This window comes from Notechis scutatus, chromosome 1 (genome assembly GCF_049901735.1).
Source record: "Notechis scutatus isolate UNSWTSFEM ecotype Mainland chromosome 1, rNotScu1.2, whole genome shotgun sequence".
Taxonomy (NCBI): Eukaryota; Metazoa; Chordata; class Lepidosauria; order Squamata; family Elapidae; genus Notechis; species Notechis scutatus.
Window position 1 is genome coordinate 86,872,803 of NC_142009.1, and position 22,636 is coordinate 86,895,438.

Genomic DNA, 22,636 nt, shown 5'->3' on the forward strand with positions numbered 1-22,636 from the left:
AATAATACATATTGCTTTTTGAAATTAGCTCTTAAAGTTATTAATAACTATGCAACTAATTGATATTTCTAGATAAGCATCACATAAAGTGATAAGCCTGCAGGCTATTACATCTCTTGCTGCCTTCCATGCCATAGGCATATTTAAACACATCGAACAATGTATTTTAAAAGAAAAAACACACTGCCAGATTCTAATATACTAAAACTTTGCTGATTATCTCCCCCCCTCCCAATTTGCCTAAAGAAATTCAGAAAAAGAAAAGAAAGAGTTGAGAAAAGGTTTTTTTTAAAAGAACAGTTTATTTCAAAACTTATTTCAAAAAACTTATTTATTTCAATTTATTTCAAAACATCAGGGGGTCTCAAATCAGGCTTGACTCCTGATGGTTGCCTTGAGTTAAAATATTTTGAAATAAATAAACTGGGAGTTGGTAGCTTCCAATCGCTTGCTGATAACATTGCTGATAATTCAGAGGGGTGGGTGTCACAAAAGTAAACAATGGGCACTGTGCAAGGAAAGAAACCTGATTGTGCTTTAGAACAAAAACATATCATTTGTGTTCAAAAGCCATCAACTTATTCTCTGATCTTAGCTTGCCATTCAGTGGTTAGAAGTCGAAGAGTGAGGTGTTCCATCAGTCAGTTCTCCCCCTACTTTGCAACTGGTGTGGCTATAACGCCTAAACTAATTAAAATCAGGGCATGCATAGTGTAGCTAAACATTTTAGATCCACCGCAGCTATTGAATTATTGAACCTCAGGGGAGGGAGGGAGGAAAGAGATCGGCAACATGAAAGCAACATGTTGAGCTTCCCTCGTACTCCGTAATCAAGAGCTTTACGGAGACCCGATGAATCACTCTGTGAACATCCCATCCACCCACCCCAATCCCAAACACACACTTTTCTTTTTTTTAATGCTGGCGCAAAGGTGGAACGTGCGCGCGTTCAGACCCTACACTGAAAACCCACCCCAAACTCTCCCTTCCTCTGCAAGCACAAGAAAAGGGAGGGATTCGGGAACCCAAAACCAAACCAAACCGCCAGCATTTCCTACCCCGCCCGACACTCTCCTGGGCGGATTGCGCAAGCCAAGCGGGACCAAGGATGGCAGCGTCGGCGTGTAAAGCAAGAAGTGCTGCTTCTGGTCAAACGGTGCTACACACAAACACACACACACACACACACACTCCTCCCTTCCAGTGCGCCCGATCCAGAAACACCCCACCATCATCACCTTGCGCCAGCAAGGCGACTACTTTGGACTTGTCCAATTTTTATTCCCAAAAGTCCCCTTTCGAAAAAAGGATGCCAAAGCCCCCACCCCTACCCGCACTTCCCCAGCGCACCACCCCAGTCACCTTTCCCGTCTCCGTAGAGCAGCCGCTCACCAAGATCCCCATGACATCCGTCCAGAGCCTGGCGAAACTTTCGGGGACGCCGCCGGTGCTGGTGTTGGCGCTGGCGCTGGCCCCCTCCTGGGACTCGGCAGCCGAGGCTTGCTCCTCTTCCTCCTCCATCGCCCGCTGCCTCTCAGCCAGCGCGGCTCAACACGCGAGCCCCGCAGAGGGGAGCCTGGCGCCGGCCGAGGGCCAACCCCCGCAAGCCTCCAACCTCTCGCCCGGCCGCCGCCGCCGCCGCCGCCGCTGCTGCTGCTCCAGCCTTCCTAGCCGGTTATCTTTCTGGCCAGCCTCTCCAGCATGCCGCCGCCGCGTCCTTTGCCTGGCTCGCCCTCCCCGGGGAGGCAAGGGAAGAAGGCGGGAGGCCGCGGGACCCTTTGGGGGGGGGACGGGAAACCGCCGCCGGACTCGGGCTCAGCTCTCCTCGGCGCGCCAGAGCGCCTCCATATCTCGCACAAACTTTGCCTACTTGCCGCGGCCAAGCAACAGGCTGGCAGAGCCGAGCGAGGCGCGAACCATCTTCTTTCTGTGGAGGGGGGTGGACCCTCTCCAGCCTTCAGGAGGGGGCAAAAAAAACAAACCCGGAGGGTCCCTTCCCTTCTTTCCGGCGAGGGCAAAAAGAGGTCTGGACCAAATAAGCGTTAGCCAGGTCCTGCCAGCTAAAATTGGGAAGGCGTTAAGCTTTCAACTGGTCGGTAGAGTCACTCTGGTTCTCTGCCCTTTTTCCGACATGGACTCTCCCAACTCCACATGACTCCTAGTTCGGGCTCGCTCGCTCGCTCTCCGGGAGAAAGCTTTTAAGCAACAAAAGGTGCTCTGATGTCAGCCCCTTTGCATGGCAATGAGCCCCAGACAGACGAACAAATATCCTGGGGGAAAGGACCGAGCCGCTGAAGGCTCCGATTGTCCGTGTTTCCCATCGCATTATGGCCAAACTTGACTTGACTTAACCCATCGCCGCTCAGAGAGCTAAATGGTTAAGGAAGCCAAGCCAAGGTTTCAGACGTGCAAAACAAAACAAAATTCAAAATAACAACCACCACCTTCGCTTTGCTTTTCAGGAAGCCTCTTATCGAAGCTTGCCTCCGCTGCTTTCTTCGCCTGGGAATGCAAATTTCAAGCCTTGACACTTTTGTCTATGTTCCCCTCGCTTCAGCACTGGCACACGGTGTCTCTGAACTCTTTCACGTTTCAGCATCAGAGCACAGCTGGCAACAGAGCCTTGCTCGTGGCTCCTTTGACGCTTTGGGAAAAATCCATTTGCGCGGAGCACAAACAAAATGCAAGTTTCCTGTGGTGTGACAGGAATTCAGCTGCTTCCAAACTGCAGAATAGACCTGACCCCTTCTTTCTTGCATTTGCATGCACTTAACTATGTAGCCACCCACCAGGAATATCTTAGTACACTTAAAATGCAACAGGTACATTGATGGTTTTATACAAGTGGCGTTTGATCAGAACCACACTTGGGATACCTGAAGTTTTCATGCTGGGCCACATTTGTGAACGGTGGCACATGAAGAAACCCCTGTGCACATTCAATTTATGAATACTCAATAAGTTGAGGATATGAATCAGTCAAGATGACCCAGACTCCACACCTCCTCTCCATGACACATCCCCCATATGCAAAAAAACTTGCTTCTGAAATAGTCCATAATGCAGCACTCATGCATTTCTCCCTAACTTTTCCTCATCTTAATGGTTCCATCTAGTATTTGCTACCTGGTTTGACATCCTCACATTCAGATTCCCTGTGGCTGTCCCTGGGAATGTAGAAAGTGCTGGTGAGTTCATGTGGACATATCAGAACCTCAAAGAAGATTTTTTAAAAAAAAAACTTAGAGAGGACTTTTGTGAGCAGCCTAACATAATCAGCAAGGGCATTGTGCCTAAAGAATTCAACAATGCCTTGTTTTCTTAGACAAAAGTAATAAACAAAGCACCAGCACAATGTTCAAAAGAAGAGAAAAAAATTACTTTTGCCAAACATAGCTTCTTCACAAAATCCTTTAGAAAGGGCGCAATTGAATCAAAAGCATTATATATCACAATCCTAACCATGTTTATTTACCACTGCCAAGAGTTTGGCATAAAATTGCAACCTAAGGATACTGTAGCAAACCTTTTTGTTTTGATTTTTAGTAGAAAAGCATCAGTACAAATAGAAACAAAAACCCCAGTGCTTATGAAAACTATTTTTCTTAATGAAGTAAAATTACCCATACTTTTTTGAAAAGAGAAGTTATAATTTGTTTAAATGTTTAAATACCTTAGGGAAAAAACTGTAATGGTGCAATTCCTTCTCCCCTCTTAAATCTCACCTAAGACAATTCAAAAGATCCGAGTGTTTATTTAAACTGCTGCCATTTCCATTTAAATTACTAGGCCACCAACAAACAATCTGAAACAAACATACTTGAATTAGAAAGTTGTGCTACCCAAAGCTCTCTGTTTCAATTATACAGTGAACTGCATAGAAGTACAATGAACTTGTATGGGGAAGTCAATGGGGAAGCATGTTCAGATTAACTTAACAAGCAGGTCACTAATTTAACAACTACAGTGATTCACTTAACAAATGGGGCAAGCAAAGTTATAAAATGGGGCAAAATTCACTAACAAATTTCTCACTTAGCAACATAAATTTTGGGCTCAGTTATGGTTGGAAGTTGAGGACTACCTGTATTTTCCCCCTACTTCTACATTCATGCCCTATCAAGGTATTGGCCTCCACAACCCATTGGCCATGGCAACCGAGGAAGGCAGCTGGTTAGAAGGAAGCTGCTTTGGAAATCCATTCATATACTGTACATCATGAAGGCAAGACTAAATAAATATTCATGTTAGTGCCATTTATAAATGATATTATAGACACCAGGGAGAAGTCAACAATTAATCGCTGACTGAGCACAGGCATAAAAGCTGGCCATTGATTCATCTAAAGGGCAGCATCCCTATTTAAGGATTAAGGATTTCCAACTGCCGACGCATACAATCCTAAGAACCTAAGAACCATGTCTAAAGGATCATGAATTACAGCCTAATTCACAATGTGTTATTGAGACAATAAACACTCTGGGGAGGGAGAAGCATGTTAAAGTCTAAACATTTTACTACTATACTATGTAAAGTCTTCACAAGATCAGAGTTCACTTCATTAAATGCAATGCTTTGAGAAAGGAGTATTTTATACACAAACACATACACTAATCAAGCTGTTGTCAGGGTGAGCTCAGGAGGTGGAAAAGGAGAGATCAGAGACAGAAGAAATAGAGAGCAATAATAATGCAGTAATTGGTGTGACTCAAAGCATTTTTGCCCTGCACCTTATCCCCGTGCAGGCTACTTCTAAACTGGTGAGGCAGTAATGCTGCACTTATGCAGCTGCACAACACAATATTCAGCAAGATTTACCATTGGCAGAAGGGTATAGGATCATATGAGGTCTCCATTCTATCCGTGCTATCTTAATCAGCCTTCCCCAATCTGATTTTTTCCAGTTGAAATTCAGCACAGCTGGTCATGACCATGGCCAATTTCCACGCCAATTCAACAAAGTTCACACATCATTCAAACTTGGCAACTTACATGATAAATATCACACAAGACTCTACAACCACATACGGAAGCATGTCAATCCCACACAAAGCACCACAAGGAACTTTATACTCTTCATCCCATCATGGTTCTCCTCTTACAGGGTCTCTTAGTTAAGGGACATTAAAGCTGAAGGAAAATATTCCCAATTTCTCCATGTTCATAATGCCCAGAAGAAAGTAAAGAAAGAAAATCCCCAACAACTGTAAAGTATCATGAATACTCATTAAAAGATTTCCCATCTCGCCCAAATCTATTAGAAAAATTCTTGCTTCTTCCTGGCTGAAAGAGTTGTAATGAATTAACCTAGGGCAATAGGAGAAAATATCAAGTGACAATTGCAAGGGAGATACGCAAATTTAAAAATCAAAAGCGGGAGAGGAGGATAGACTTTCTAGCTATGATATTGATTGATATGTACTGAACTCTACTTTCACCCCACAATTTTAAAATTCATACTGAAGTATTAATAGAGCCGTGGTGGCACAGTGGTTAGAATGCACTATGACTATTTCTGCTGACTGCCAGCTGCCAGAAATTTGGTAGTTCAAATCTCAAGATTGACTCAGTTTTCCATCCTTCTGAGGTCGGTAAAATGAGGATCCAGATTGTTGGGGAAATGTGCTGATTCTGTAAACCGCTTAGAGAAGGCTGTAAAGCACTGTGAAGCAGAATATAAGTCTAAGTGCTATTGCAATTGCAATTAAACTGGAAAATCCTTAAGGAACTTGATCTGGTACTTGATGGGTGTTAGGCTTTTGATGGACAACACAGGCTGCTTATCTTTCACGTCCCCTGAATCCAATATAATTCTACTTCTACTTCTTGTGGAATTGCATTTCCTCAATGAAGCAGGACAATGGAGTTCTCTTGCATTCGGATCCTGCTAGAACAGTGGATGGAGGCCATAGACTGGACAGCTGCTGGTGCACAGAACAAGATGTTCTCATAACTATTACTTGTGCCACCATCATTCCACTACTGGATTACTGATGTTTTGGGGGTTTGTCTTTGAAGACTTCTCAGAAACTCCAACTAGTTCAGAATCCAGGGGCCCAACTACTATCAGGTCAGACCTAGTTCATGACTAACTCATGGCTATCTTGCATGAGATGCGCTGATGATCAGAAGGTGTAATTCCATGGGCTGGTGATTAGAAGTGAGCAGTAACTGGGTCCAAGGTGGGCAGAGGCATGGGCACATCTCCCTACTTATCAGTTTTTGTTTTTTTTAAAGAAGCAGAACCATTTCTCAGGCTTACATAGTCATTGCACAAGCTCACAAAAATTGGAGACAATTATTGGTTAACAATAGCTAGTGAAATTGTTAGAACTTTAAAGTTAAATTTAATTATATAAATAACTGTTAAATAACTACATAAAAGAAAGTGCCTCCAATTAAACCCATCTTTTGTGCATCCAAGCACTGATTTTCACAAATAAAAAAGGAAGGGAATGTCATGTACATGTTATAAAAATATTTACTGTCAGGAATAAGGAATATATCAGCAATTGTGTTAAACCTAAATGACATATCTCTGTTAATATATGATAAACCTATCCTCCTTTAATTGTATTTAACTCAGAAATATGGTAGTCAATGTTAGTTATGCATTCATTTATTCCACAGGTTAAGTAATATAATTGAGTATTTCAATATGATTAATGCAGGTTTTAAAATAATATTAAACATATAAATGCATTAAAATCTTCATTGTTGTATTTAAAACAGCACAGTAATTTCTGTAATGTATACAATGTACATAACCCATATATGTGCTCTGTTTCTGCTTGAAATATGTTTTGAAATTGATGGAAGATCATTTTGATCTTTATTCACAAAATTCATACAGCCCAGGTGAGTGCAAAGTGACATTTTAGTAATTAAGAGAAACTGTTGTTATTATTATTATCATTATTATTATTTCAAAAAAATTGAAACAGCAAGACTTCATACATGCCTAGAATTAAGAAGACATTTCCTGACAGTTGAGGTAGAATTCATCAATTAGTTGAATTCTATATCCTGTAGATAGAAAGGAATGATTCTTATCGTACTACTTGAGTTAATCAGAGCAGTAATGTTAAGACTCATCACTGGAGGCTTTCAAGAAGAGATTGAACTGTTATTTGTCAGAAATGGTATAGGGTCTCCTGCTTGGTTGAGGGGTTGGACTAGATGACCTACAAGGTCCCTTCCAATTCTGTTAATCTAATCTCATCTAATCTCATCTCATCTAATCTAATCTGACTCTCATCCATCCAAGCTCTGGTCATTCTCTTTCTGAATTTCATTTCTCCTGACCTTGTTCCTGCAAGGTTCCACTTATGCATCCGATGAAGTGGAATGCACCAGAAAAGCTTACGCCACAATGCATTACATCTTGAAGTGCCACAAAATTCTTAACTGTTTGGAATGTATTACTAATACAGTTACTTTCTTAAAAGGTCTGTAGCTGATGTAGGATGCTATGCAGAGAGAATATCAATGGTGCTCAGGCCCCAGTCCTATCAATCAGCAGGATTAAGTAGGGCCAGGCAGCTGCCCTTTACCTACAACCGGCCAATATGAAAGGCTCCTCAGAGATTAAAATTGACACGTAGTTCTCTAGCGTATTTTCCTGCCCTTATTTATTTTATTGAATTTGTATCTGCTTAGTCCAATCACAGTAGTTTCCTATTTCAGTAGGTCAAGATAAACAGGGATAAATATGACTGTTCCAGGTAGATATTACCCATCCCATTTTCATCTGCCTACTTCTTGAGGCAATGCCAAACAGCCACCATTCTGTGGACACTACAGAATTAAACTAATATTCTTGTAAACAATGAATGAAACTAGGATCTGATTTTTGTTTCCATTAAAAAAAAAACCTATGTAGACTTTATCGACATAGGTGAGTTACTTCCTCCATAATTCTTTAACACCAACCCCAAATCTAGTAGAATCAATCAATCAATAGAAAGGTTTATCAAGAATCATTAGTGCAATTGTTAATTAAAGAAATAAATCCTCTTTCTCTTTTCACACGGATGAAAAACCAGCATCCTCTCCCCTTTCAGAGAGGAAAACGTAAGTGTGCCAAACCTGAGTACACAGAGGAAAGATATAGTCATCTTAGTGATTGTGGCCAATTTTAAATCTAGATTTCTGGTTCAGCAGCTGTTGGCACCTGGTTGACCTTGTCTGTGCAGATTGTTGAACAGAGTCAAGCCCATTTAGTACTTGAGTGGCATTTCTCCATGGAATATCAGGGCTGTATGGTAGACTGAGAAGTTAAAAAGAGGGCTATATTATATCCTGAAAAATTACCCAGATTAGGGTACCAGGAGTCGAACTCAACTTAAGGAAGGGGGGCTCCTTTTTTAAAGCATAGATTTTTAACACTGTATTATTTTTTTTACTGAGTCAAACGGAAAAGGAAAAGCTCATATCCTTTTCACTATACACCAGTGTTCCCAGCAATAGCATCATGTCCTGTGCATCTTCGAGAAATCCTTAATTATGTTGCAGCAGCATTTATAAACCTTTCCTATTATTATTCAGCAACTTTATGAACCAAATACCTGAAGTGTTTTATTTTTAGTATCTACAGCCATAATTAAATATAATCTCAGAGGACCAGAGCTATAATGACTTTACCACTTGTCCATATTTTGTTCCTTCCTAATAAAATAAGCCAAAATCTTGCAAACTATGTCCTAATCACATATAAAACTGTTTTCTATTTTTCTCAGTACATAATATCCAACAAATGCTTAAACCTAACAAATTTCCAGGACTGACAGTACTAACTTGTTAAAGATAAGGAATTTACACATAGCCTTGTTAAGCCTAAAAATAAATATAATGGAGACCAAAAGAAAATAATTTACGATGGAATGGTAGCCATAGAAATAGAAATCACAGTAAGAGTAAAAAAAATTAAGTTGCAAACTTTCTTGAGCTTCATCTGGTGCATGGATTGCTTAAATTGATGTAGGATTAAAATAGGATAAAGTGAGGAGATAAAATGAAAGGTGCTTATACAGATGCAGGTTATAAATGACAGACCATATGGACCGTATCAATTAAAAATGTAGTGTGTTAAAAACTCTGTTGAACCACTCTGAGATAGCTTAGAAACTTTTGATGGGAATTCAGCAGTTTCTTATTCTGTTGTGCTGATAAAATTTCTTTGTTCCAAAACAGCTTCTTTGAGATCCATAATGAGGCATCCTGGGAAGTTAAAATGCTCTGATATTACTTTGCCCTTGTTTTGTCAAACTTGGGCCCATTAATTCTTTTGTGCAAAGTCTGTCCTACTTATCCTACAGCAGATCTTTGCTGTCAAGTGACACCATATATCACGTTAGAGAAACTATATCTGAAGGTGCCTTTAATTTTCTATATGATGTTGCTGGGAGCTGTGATGGTGTTGCTACTGTACAATGCGGGAGCAAATAAATCTGGATTTTTTCTAGGTCTAGTGGCCCTCTGGAAAATAAATTAGGATTCAATGCATCACTTCTGTTGTCTCTAGTGGTGGTGAGAATCTGCTTCAGACTGGATGGTTGTCCATATGCAAATGTAGTCCTGCCACTCTATCTGAGAAAGTGCAGTATTGTTGTCCACTATAGCTTGTAGCTAATTAATAATGTGATTGAATAGCTTGAATTGTTAGGTGTAGGTAATAAACAGTGGTGTTCTGTTGCTCTATTTTGATACTCCGTTTTTTCAGGAACTGATTTGGCTCTACTGTTTATTTTGTGAAGAACATAGTGTTTATGTGTTTATTGTGTTAAATCACTGTAATATCAAGAAAATGAACTTGTTCTGTAATTGGGTTGAAATGAAGGTTAAATGTGGGGTAACAGCTGTTAAGGCTCAACAGAATATGAACATTTTTTCCAATGATGATGAGAATATAATCAATGAATTTCAAGTGATGGGTTTCTAGCAGGTAAGAGCTGAGAAAGTGTTGTTTTGGGTTGGTCAAGTAGATGTTGACATAATATGGGAACATTCATGTGCCCACAGTTGTTCTATCTGTCTGTCCATCCATCCATCCATTATCTGTCTGTCTGTCTGTCTATCATCCACCCACCCACCCAACTTATATAGTCATCCATTTCAAACCAATGGGCGGTGAGGTGAACAATCATAAAAATAGTTAAATCCCCTTACAAAAATAAATTAAATAAAAATAGAAGTCAAGAGATATTACAATCTGTCAGTGTCAACATAACTAGGAAATGGGACCCTTCCAACATTCAAGTCCACTGGTACAGATTTTCAAGGTCAGGACCTAATCTCAGGATGATGGTATTCCAGAGGGCATGTACTATGGAAGAAAAGACATGCTTCCTTTTCCCCACCATCTGATATTCTTTGGCTGTTGGGACCTAGAACATGACAGTAGAACATGACACCTTGCCCAACAGTAGAAATAACTGGAAGAAGATGTTCTCTCAAGTAATCTGGTCTTAAGCCACTAAGGGTTTTAAAGGTAACAACAAGCACTTTGAATTGTACCCGAAAACATACTGGTAACCAATGCAGCCCCATAGGAGTGGTATTACATGTGTCAAAAAGCTGACATTATTTACAACCCATGCATTCTATACCAGCTGAAGCTTCTGAATGCCCCACAAAGGCAGCCCCATGAGATGCACATTGCAGTAACCCTGAAATGTTGTTGACAAAGATGAAGTAGTTATGAGTGAATACAAGTGAAAATATGAGTGAAAATCTAGCAAGGTATGCTATACTGACATCCATGATGATTGTCTGAAATCCATGTTTGCCAGGGATGTTGGAATATTTGGATATCAACAACATCTAGTGTTAGGTAAAATAGTGTTGTTGGAGAAGCTGCCAATGGATTTCAAACTTCAGTCTGAGATGTTTGTTGTATAACTGGGAGTGATGGCAGGATAAGGTTGGATTGGATTGGATTGCCTAGTTTATGAGTTTTTGGAAATAGGTAGAAGATGCCTGGTTGGGTTCTTGGGATTGCTCCATGTATGTCCTTAGGAAGTTCTTTCATCAGATTGTGTGGTTTTTGCTAATATACTACTGTGAAATCTGATAATAGAAGTTGGACCAAACCATAGCATTGGAGATATGCTTCTCAGCTTCCTAGGAAAAATCCTTCTTATTCACAAAGGTAACTGTCACTAATTATTATGGTAATTTTGTTCCTAAGAATTTGAATGGTTTCTTGTTTTTACTTCTGACTGCCGACTGCCTACAATTTGGCAGTTTGAATCTCACCAGGCTCAAGGTTGACTCAGCCTTCCATCTTGAGGTCAATAAAATGAGGACCCAGATTGTTGGGGGAAATATGCTGATTCTGTCAACCACTTAGACAGGACTGTAAAGCACTGTGAAGTGGTATATAAGTCGAAGTGCTATTGATATTATGTAAGCTAATTTTTTAAAAAATTGATGATTTTGTGGCTTGATCTTGTTGGCAAAAACATATAGAACCAAAATCCAATTCAGTGTTACAGGGATCAGGATTTTTTTTTTCATATATTTGGAATTTGGCTATTTCATTCTTGCAGATTTTTAAATAACCAGGAAGATTTCTGTTCTTTCCACAGATAACACTGGGACACGAGGATGAAACAATTCTCATGAAAAGAGGCTAAGGATTTTGAATGAAGAACAATTTAGAAAACAATTTTGTTGTTTCCTGTAAGGAGAACTCAGTTGAAAAGTAAATGTTTTTACCAAATAGTATACAAAGTAACCAATTACTTTATTTCACATTATGGGGATTTCTATAGCATTTCAAATTATGTTTAAGGAACACAGAAAAAGATTTTGAAAGAGAGTGAATGCAGACTTAATAATAGTTCAGTCATTTTCTCAATTAGTATTTTGAGCAGGTAGTGAACAGAAGGATTATTATTAATAGGAGAGGATGAGTGGGAGGAATTTTTCTCTCCAAGACCAGTCAAATGCATCAGCGAGAACACAATAGCTTTCAGGGCTATGATTGTATTGAAATGCATTTTCCCCCCAGAATGTGTTACATGAACAAAGTAAAGAGATTCGCTGCTTTAAAAACATGTCAAAAATACAAATATGTGCATCTATTGAAAGAACTAGAGTAATAATGTTTCAAGAAAAATCACATTTTGCCTAATTCAGAATGCATTCTTTATGACAATTATGGAAATTATGATTATGGAAACTGACTTGATATTCTATTTAAAAATAACTATATATTCATTCAGCATTTAAGCACACAAAAATATTTATATCACTGCAACAAAGTTGTTACAGGAGACATAGTCACTTTTCTTCAATTCAGCTAAAGAGATTCTTGTCTGTAAAAAGCCTTCCCTGTTTTCTTCAGCTGCAGGATCAGCGAACGTGCCGCAGATCTAAATACAGAGAGCATTCAAATGTCAATGCAGCATCTAGAGCAGAGGTGGGAAATTATGGCCCCTTTATGTGGACTTCAACTTCCAGCATTTCTAAGCTAGCATGGCTGGCTCAGGAATTCTGGGAGTTGACATCCACATGTCATAAAGGGGCCATAATTGTCCACCCCTGATCTAGCATTTCAGACAAATGTGCATTTGGATCTGCCACTTCATTTACATTTTGATGTAGCAAGCCCTGTACAATATTTTTAAAATATAAATAGAAGCTACATCAAAACTATTCTAAACTGAACATATTTTGCTGAAATTACACAATACTTTGATAGTAAGACCGTAGTGAGATATTTCAATCATTATAGCTTTTCCTTTTAAAACCCTCAATTTGCTAAGCAAACTAAGGAATGGAATGGATCAAAGGTATGTCACACTAATCGAATAAGAATGAATAACTATGTGTAATCTTAAATCCAACTGAGTTCAAGAAACTTTAGATAAGTACCTATATCATGGCTACTTCATCAAGGCAAGCTAAAGAATCTAAATTCTTTAAATATATGAAAATTGACTGAGTTAGAGTTCTGCAAACTAAAAGGGAAACAAATACCAATAATTATCATATTCTTTAAATAGGTATTTCTATATACAAGCCAGATGTTTTCCTGGAATTAATTTCTTCTGGTTGTGAGGTCTAACCAATGAGAAAGAAATACCTGCATATGAATTAGCTAGTAGTTTCTAAAATAACAGTACCGGTATATATTTGATAATCTTGTAACAAAGTAATGTGAAACTAGAAAAACATTTCCTAATCTCATTTTAATTGCCCATTATGATTAACTGGAATGTTCTGAAGAAACTTGTGAAAATTATTTTTGTAGAAGTATGCAATTTGCAGATGTATAACCCTGAGTATCTGTGAAGTGTTTGAGCAGAGACAGGTATCACATTTTCCTACACTATGGCATACATTTTCTCCTTGATATTGGCTAGAAGAGAGATCTGTGACAAAATAACAGTGTGGGATACTTCAATGCAACATTAAAAACCAATCAGCTTCTTTGCTTCATTATGATGATACAGTCTCTGTTTTCTTTTCTGCAGCATTTTTCACCATAAGGATGGCTCAGAAATTCAGAATGTGTGGAGTCTTGGTGGCCTTGTGATAAACTGTGGCAAGGCCACCAACACTCCACGCATTTTGAATTTCATCAGCAACAGTCTATTGTTACACAAAAAGAGTTGCATCAGAACACTATACGGCAGTGTGAGAACCCACTGTAGTACCCAGCAAGCCAAACAGCTGGAAGGTAGGTACATATGTGAACACTTCAAGCAGAATGGGTACCCACAATAATTTGTCACAAGATGTCTGTGCAACAGGGTGGGGAGAGAAAGGAAGAAACAAGGTACAAGACCAGCCAAATGTCACACCCTGCCATACATCAAAAACCTTTCAAAAGCTGTACAAAGCAGCTTCTGACATCTGTAAATGGGCATCACTCATCACCCAGAGGCTACCATATGAGGACAAATTATGCATTGTAAAAATCACCTGGAGGTGGGAGATACTTCCAATGTAATCTGTCGCATCCTCTGTATGGATTGTCCCTGTGGCTATGTGGGACAGATGGGCAGAAATCTAACCACCAGATTGCAACCACAAGCAAACAGTCGGACAAAGAGACCTGTACTCATTGGTAGCATCACATTGCAATGAACAAGGACACACATTCAACTTTGCAGCTACTAAGATTGTTGGATGAGCAGGCACAAAAACAGCCAGGGAATTGAAAGCTGGGAAACAGGCCTGTTGTCAATCATCAGGAGTGCTGCTTTACCACCAGCATATCAAGTACTTAGATGGCGAGGACTAGACAGCACAAGCAAAGGACAGCCAACTATTTTAAAGCCAGCCATCAACACATCCCAATCAGCATTTGAAAAGCCACACACAACAGGCACCATTTAAATACCACACGGAGAACAGCACACACTCTGCTAGATATAAGTTCCCTGAAGATGAGCTCCAGCACGAGTTTGAAAGCTCGCAAGACAACCTCTGGTCCCAGTGACTGACACAGATTGGATCCTGCAGCATTATCCTGGGACACAAATATTCATCTTTATTCCTAGCGTAGTGTCTTCATAGTCTGTGTCACTGCCAAATTGTTTCCATCTATCCATTTCCCCAATTCTTGCTCTTTAATACTATTTTAGTATGTCATGCAGATTGGAAAACTTTAACTCTCACCAATATTGCTTCATCTGGATTTCAGAGTAATTCTGCATAAGCTTGTCCCTCACAAGTCAGATTGGTTATTCCAGTATATTTTAAATGAAAAAAAAAATGTGGTTGTATGCAACTGACATAACTGACAGTTGTCACATATAGCCTGAAGCTGGAAGAAGACATCATCAGAGACAAAAAAATAACAGAATTTCTCTTCACTTACAGCTTCCAAGGTTAAGGATTGTTATTGGCACCTGTATATATTTTGCACAGTAGAATAACACAGGATGTCTTTTCAACTTTTTAGTCTAACTTACATCGAAGCATATATTAGAAACATTGCAGGAGGCAGAAAGAATAGTCAATTCAGTCCCAAGGAAAATACCTTGAAAGAAAGTATAAGGAACAGGCATAATCCAGAGACAGAAAAGTATGAAGAACTATTAGCATAAACTGGATCACACTGTGGAGAAAATAGCAGAAGGAAAACCAGACAGGCATTCTCAGCAGTTGCTCATATATGCAGTTAGCATCAGAGAAGTCCTCTTAAATTCTTCAGGGATTCAACTGTTTTCATGGAATGTGGTCTCCTTGTGAAAAATCCCCACTTTGTTCCTAGGGAATCCAACCAAGAATTGAATGTGCAGTTTCAATAAGAAGCATATGGAGTGATGAGAGAGGAACAAGACAAATCATCCCTGGCAATCAGTAAATTCATTGATGTCACATCTGAATTGCACACACATATTCATTCTGTATTATGCTCTGCCACCTAGATACTGCTTTTGTGGATTTCAGGGTATCAAGAAGAATCTTTAAGGCCAGGTATCCAGGCTGTGAGTCCTGTTCTCCCCCTGAATTCCTGATTGCCTAGCTTCATTTGGCTCCTCCTCTGAACCTTGCCAACTAATATATTAATTGAGATGCACAAATTGTTACCCCAAACTGACAGGTCAATAATGTCTTCCATTTATCATGTTCATATCTGTACATGCCTTTGACTGGCACAAATGGTACTCACCCAACCCTTCTTGCTCCTTTGCTAATAGGGTCCATCTGAGGGGCTTCCACTTTGTAAATATGGGGATAATTTTAGTTTCTTTTTGAGTGATAATATATGCTTTGTAAAATATCACAAAGACTTCATATTTTCATTTTTCACAAATGGAAAAATTCTAGCACGGAACCAAACAGCAAATTTGCTTGTATTAGATTACAGACATGTATATGCAAGCAGTTTCATCTCTTGAGTCTTGTGCAGACAGCTTTTAGCAGTGAGTTAAATGCATTTTTTAAAGATCTAGCGCTGAAGCTATTCACATTCCTTCCCAAAAGAAACAAAAAGGCATTAAAATCACCATGTAATCATGTGCGCCATAACTTCATCCCTCTGGGAGCTGTAAGAATGAGGGAACACGCCAAGGCTTGCTCTCACATGCCACACAGTCTCTGATCTCAGAGACTGGAGTTGTTGACAAGTCACATGTTAAAACTTCCAAATGGATGGGCGTTCAGCAACATAGAACCCTATGTTTGCCTAGCTTTATTTTGGCTCCTCCTCCGAACCTTGCCAACTAATATATTAATTGAGATGCACACATTGTTACCCCAAATTGACAGATCTATAATGTCACCCATTTATCATGTTCATACATGCATACAAAGGTATGTTATTATTTAACATGGAGAATTGCCTCATTATTTGGGATAGCAAAAGCAACGGATGAAAATAAAGTTTCCTTGAAATGTGAGAAAATATAAAACACCCTTTTGGGAAAAATAGCAAGGATTTTGGTAACTGAAACATGTTTATGTATTAAAATGTACTTGAACATTGCCATATGCAGAAGTGAATAGTTACATAGTATATTTGTATGTTTTTTCTTCCTTTTAATCATGTCTTATTCTTGGAGACTGCCTGGAAAAGTCCTTGCAGTTTCCTTGGTAAGGGTTTTTAGAAATGGTTTGCCATTGCCTCCTTTCTAGGACTAAGAGAAAGTGACTGGCCCAAGGTCACCCAGATGGCTTTGTGCCTAAGGTGGGATTAGAATTCATGGTCTCCTGGGTTCTAGCCTGCTGCCTTGCCAACAAGCTCAAACTGGCTCTCCATAGACACTGGCATATTTTGATAACCCTGTTCAATTACAACATCATCTAATTTCCAGTTCTTCTATGTCATTCCGTTTCAGCACGTTCTGAAAAATGTACAACATAAACAGATAATCAAATACAACAAAGAGAACCAGGGTCAGTGACTAAGTTAACATCCCCTAAATGCTCTGGCAAAAAGATCAGTTTCCTCATTCTCCAAAAACCCACCAAGGAGATTTGTATGCAAGGTGTTACAAATCTATTTTAGAGATTTGGTTGCATTTCCTTTCTAAATTTCACTTTAGTATATGGCAGGTAGTAAATTCGTGACAGAAATTAAGGATTACTGCAGAGAAAGACTGTAAGTCCCTTTCCATAAAAGCAATACAAAGAAGCATTACTTGTGGCTTTTAACATGATAACTAATTGATTGGACATACTGTTCAGTTTAACTCCATCCTTCATGGTAAACATCCTTGTAGAAATATACAGTATTCTACCATGCAGTTAAAAGAGGTTGATGCTTTTTGCTTTGCTATATAATCTCAAGAAATACAATCTCAAAAAAGAAAAAAAAACTGAGCTATATTTGCTCAGTATAGAAACATACACATTTTCTCCCTCTCTCCCTCTCTCTCTCCCCCCCTCTTTTTCTGGCAGGCTTATTAGCAAGATATTATTTTCAATGAAAACACATTGCAAGGGTTATATTAATTCCAATGCCCATATGATTTCAAACATGGACCATCTCCAGTGTTAAGGTTCTATTAAACACATGTGCCAAAATGGCATCCCATCTGCTCAGCAACTGTTCAAATCCCCATGACACCTGCTTGGGGTGAAGAAAGAGCACATGCTTTGATACAGGTTTTGGTATATCTATAATACAAAGCAACTGTTATGTGAACGCTTTGGACAACAGCAGCTTCAGAAAGTTTTGGAATATTTTATGTCAAGTTTAATTTTGCAAGTGAAACAGAATAGTTCTCCTGCCCTAGTTCTGACATTAAAGATATTTGAGGGATTTTCAATAGTAATAAAGTTTAATCTATATTAGAACAAGCATTAAGTTACATCACTATTATTTAAAACAATTTACTATCATTTTGTTAGAAGGTTGCCTCTAATTTTGGAAGACCTTTTGGAAGGAATAAAAATATTAATGGAAAAAAACTAAAGAATTTTGGTCCATTAGCTGGTTTGAAAATTAACAATCACAAGATGAAAATGTTAACAAAAATATGGACTAGAAAACCAAATATACAGTTGGGGGAAAAAGGTTTGGCATCAAGAAAAAATAAAATGCTTGAGTATTACCATGACTAATATGAACTGAATGTTATTTCAGAATAATTATGTTAAGACATGGAATGAAATTAAGGAGGGCAAGCTACAACTGTCACTATTTTGGAGAATCTCTATTATAAAAGTGAATATACAGCATTGCTTAGAATAATGCCTTTGTTTCAAACATCCCTATTTTGACAATCAATGTATCATTTAAGCAAAGGCAGAAAGATAGTATATCTAGTTTGTATGGCAAGAGAAAAAGCCAAAGACTAAACATAAAATTCTCCAAGATGCAAAGGAACAAGGAGGATTATGATTGCTTGATTTAAAAATATATTTTGCAGACAGTGTTTAATAAAGAACTGGTGCTGCTAAGAAATAAAACAATTTTTAAATTAGAAAAGCATGACCTGATTTTGATATGATAATTAAGTTTAATGTAGATTTTTACAACCACTATGCCAAAAGTGTTATATTGAGAATATAAATATATAAATACCCATATGACTTCAGGTGTCTTAGCACAAAAAACATTTTCTAGGAAAGAAACAGCAGGTAAATACAATGTAAGATGAAATCAAGAGAACAATTGGCTACAGAGGGATTTTTGGTGAAGATGAATAAGCCAGAAGAAATGACAAAATTAACTTTTCTACTTAGAGAAAGATCAATTGCTACATTTCTTAGTGACTGGAAACCCCTTATGGACTTTTTGCAGAAAAAAGAAAAAGATGAATTGATTTCTGGATTTTATGATTAGAAAGAGTAGATTATGGAAAGAAGGAAATATAAATGTAACCTTAGAGAAAGAGGATAAAATATAAATGTATTTATAACTTCTGCTAAGATCAGAAGCCACATTGTTGTTATCATCATCATCATCATCATCATCATCTTTTATTCTTTAAACATGAAACGACTACTGATTTGTAGATTGGTAACCATAACCATAAGGACTGCACCCGATAGCCATCCAGGCCCAGCCACAGATGATGATGATGATGGTTAATCTTTGGTAAGATTCACAGCCTTTGGGGCTGGTTGGTAGCTCAACAGCTCGAGTCCTAACCAAGGACCTAGGAACTGTTAAGATAGCATAGGAGGATATTGTTGTTGTTATTATTATTATTATTATTATTATTATTATTATTATTATTATTATTATTATATTTCTTTTTCACTTTTCCATTATGTCTATTTCTATTCTACTTAAGTTTGCATTGATTTTATTCTGGAAAAATTTCTTAAATAAAAAATTATATATCTATATTTATATAATTACGAGTATAAAATTAGGATATCTCTCTCTGTCTGTCTGTCTGTCTGTCTGTCTGTCTGTCTGTCTGTCTGTCTCTCTCTCTCTATCTATCTATCTATCTATCATCTATCTATCTCCCTAATTTTATACTCATAATATCACTTTTGTGAGTTAAATAGTGAAAAGCACAAAGATGCTCAATGGTGACAGAAGTATTTGTCTACAATTGATTTTGTTGCCTAGAAAATGTTGATTTAAAAGCTATTTTTACAACAAATGACACACTTAGAGAATTGAACGTGATTCCATGAAGAAAAAAAATCTAGATTAATGCAAAGTTATGTTTGCTGCCTGCACAGCTTCCATAACTGTTTAAAAAATTCTACGCTAACCTCTGATTATGATGCTCTTATTAAATTTTTGTTTCCCAAATATAAACACTGCCTTCAGATATTAAATAGGTTCAGCTAAAAAAATGAAAAACATCAAGTTCAAATCTCTTCCCAGTCATGGACGCCCACTTGGGCTCATCAGTATAAGATTGCTATAATGAAAAATCTCCCCAATTTTTGCCTTTTTTCTCCTGGCAATATATTAATTGAACAAAGATAATGTCTCCATGGAACTGGATGAATTTTATAGCTTGCCTGTCTGACAGGCTCATGAAGCCTTGGCAAGTGAAGAATGTTTAACTGTTCTGACTAGTAATTGGGCCACAAAGCCTCTTAGTGAAGGAATTCTTGTTAATTTTCTCAGTGCAATTAAGTTTCCGGGAGAAGCCCTAGAAAAACCAAACAAAGCAGTGTTTTTCAAGCGTTCTGGTATCATGAAGCTCTTTCCCTGTCAAGAATAGACTGGTAAGAGCTAGGGTGCACCCTCAGGCTTGTACCAAGTACAGGCCTCAGAGCTGGTCAAGCTTGTTGGACAGATGAAATAAGGAAAAGCATACCTTTCCTTGGTCAAGAGCAAAGTGCAATTTGTTCACAATTTGTTATTCAAGATGAGGAATCAAAATAAGTTCCAAAGTATTCCAAGTGTTTCCTGAAACATAATTTGAGGATAATTGCCAGAAGGTAATAAAAGGATTTGGCAATCTTTACAAGGGATTCATTCCAGGAAAATGAAAGCTAGACTATGGACTCTCAGAAGCAACTCAACTGGAAAATGGCATTATCTCCAGAGGATAGAACAAGGATGGAATCTCTCCTTCTATCTAGCCAGAAAATAGTTCTGTTTGCCATACTGATTGTATGTGAACAATGTATGGCAACAATGACTATATCCTTGGTCAAACATGTGCAATTTTTAGTAAAGGAAATGGGCACGTTTTAAATGCCATGTTCTTGTGTACCCAAAGAGCAAAATTGTCCACAGTATTTCAGGCCTTCCTATTCTTTTCTGCTGGTTTCTATCAACTGCCTATTTTTTTTCCTTGGCACATTAATTATCCTGCAATAAAATCCACAATTGTGTTGAAAGTAAAAAATGGCAATCACACTCAAATATAACCACTGTAGAATTTAATTAAACTTATCAGATAATATTTGTGTGCTATTTGTAGAGTCAAGTTCGCGATGCATAGTTTTTAGTAACCATTTTTAGAAACAATGGATTTGATTATATGCCATCAAGTCAATGTCAATGCGTCTATTAGTGACACATAGATTAGCCATAATTAAAGAAAATACAATGAATCCTTGTTTTCTATGTGAGATGGCAATAATGCTATGATACCCACAAAGGGAGTACATTTTTGAGTGTATTTATGAAATACTGTAAAGATATTCAATCACTTCCTTTTCAATGCTAATTCAGTAAATGTGGAATGTGAGGATATATCACAACTATACATCACAAATTTGACTGTTTCAAGGTATTTAGCAGGTAGCAAATACACAAATGTTTAAATAAAATAAATAAGTGAAGCTAATGCAAAAGCTAACTACCTTCCAAACATTAGTTATACAAGTATCTGACAACAGTTGTGTTGAAAAGCAAACTCTGCCTTAGATATCCAGATGGGGACTTCAAACATCATAACACTCATAGGATGAAGAGCTTGTTTTAACTCCATTGTTTTTAGTGTCAGTAGATTTTCTATTTCTACAGAAACCTTTACTCCAGATTCAATTATGATTTTATAACCGATTTCGCAGAAACTCTTCATCTCCTACTCATATCACATGCTATTTACTATTAAAATTGCAGTACAATATAGCACATTGTCAACAAAGAGACACAGTGAAAGTCTTATCCAACAAAACTGATGATAATAAAAAAGAATGATAAAATGTTAGCTACATAGATACAAAATATGGTACTATTTATGTGCCTAAAACATTTCAACTAACAAGCATTCAAAGAATAGCATTTGTAGAAAAATTCCTCTCTCATATACTTGGACAATACTCTATTTTGAAAAAAAAAATGGTACAGTATCATTTCTAAGAAAGGTAAATCAATTAAATGGTTTAAATAAAATGTTGAACAAAAAAAATCTAAATCATTGCAGGAAGAATCTTTACAAAGACTGATTTAACCAGAGGTGGCATTCAGCAAGTTCTGACCAATTCTGGAGAACCAGTAGCAGAAGTTTTGAGTAGTTTGGAGAACACCACCTCTGACTGGCCCTGCCCCCATCTATTCTCTGCTTCCCGAGTCCCAGCTGATTGGCTGGGTCTTCTTTTGTTGCCCTGCACAGGAGAACGGAGCTGGAAAGCAGGTTAGTTGGGTGGGGAGGGAATGGGTTTTTGTAGTAACCTTCCCCCAGGAGTAGGGAGGGAATGGAGATTTTGCAGTATCCTTCCCCTGCCACGCCCACCAAGCCATGCCCACAGAACCAATAATAAAAAAAAATTACTACCTGGATTTAACATTACATAATAAATCTTATTTCTATCAAGGGCTCTATATTTCTTGCATCTCTATGTATAGGTACTCCTTGACTTACAACAGTTCATTTAGTGACCATTCAAAGTTACAACAGCGCTGAAAAAGTGCCCATTTTTCACACTTATGAATGTTGCGGCATCCCCATGATCACATGATCAAAGTCTGAATGCTTGGCAATTGACTCATATGTTGCAGTCTTCTGGTCTCATGTGATCTCCTTTTCTGACCACTGGGGAGGCCAGATTCACTTAACAACCATGTTAGCAACTTAATAACTGTGACAAGAAAGATCGTAATTCACTTAATAACTGTGGCAAGAAAGATCATAAAATCGGGCAAAACTCACTGAGCAAATGTTTCACTTAGCAACAGAAATGTTGGACTCAATTGTGATCGTAAGTCGAGGACTACCTGTATAGGTTGTCTGTGTTTGGGTGTGTACAAGGGTATACCTCTGAATCAGACTTGACACCTGGTGTAATGCCTGGATTCTAG

General features: G+C 38.1%; 1 protein-coding gene across 4 annotated transcripts in view; it reads right to left on the bottom strand.

Moving 5' to 3' along the window:
* Positions 1-22,636, bottom strand: part of LOC113411241 (SAM and SH3 domain-containing protein 1) — a 583,123-nt gene that overhangs the window by 138,397 nt on the left and 422,090 nt on the right. The window contains exon 1 of one of the 4 annotated variants that reach the window (XM_026666233.2): positions 1,393-1,899. The exons of 2 other annotated variants lie outside the window; for them this stretch is intronic. In XM_026666233.2, coding sequence (XP_026522018.2) covers positions 1,393-1,521 — 129 coding nt within the window. In that variant the 5' untranslated portion in view covers positions 1,522-1,899. Of the gene's footprint in view, positions 1-1,362; positions 1,900-22,636 lie in introns of those variants that run through there. One more of the 4 variants, XM_087970306.1, reaches the window with a different exon arrangement.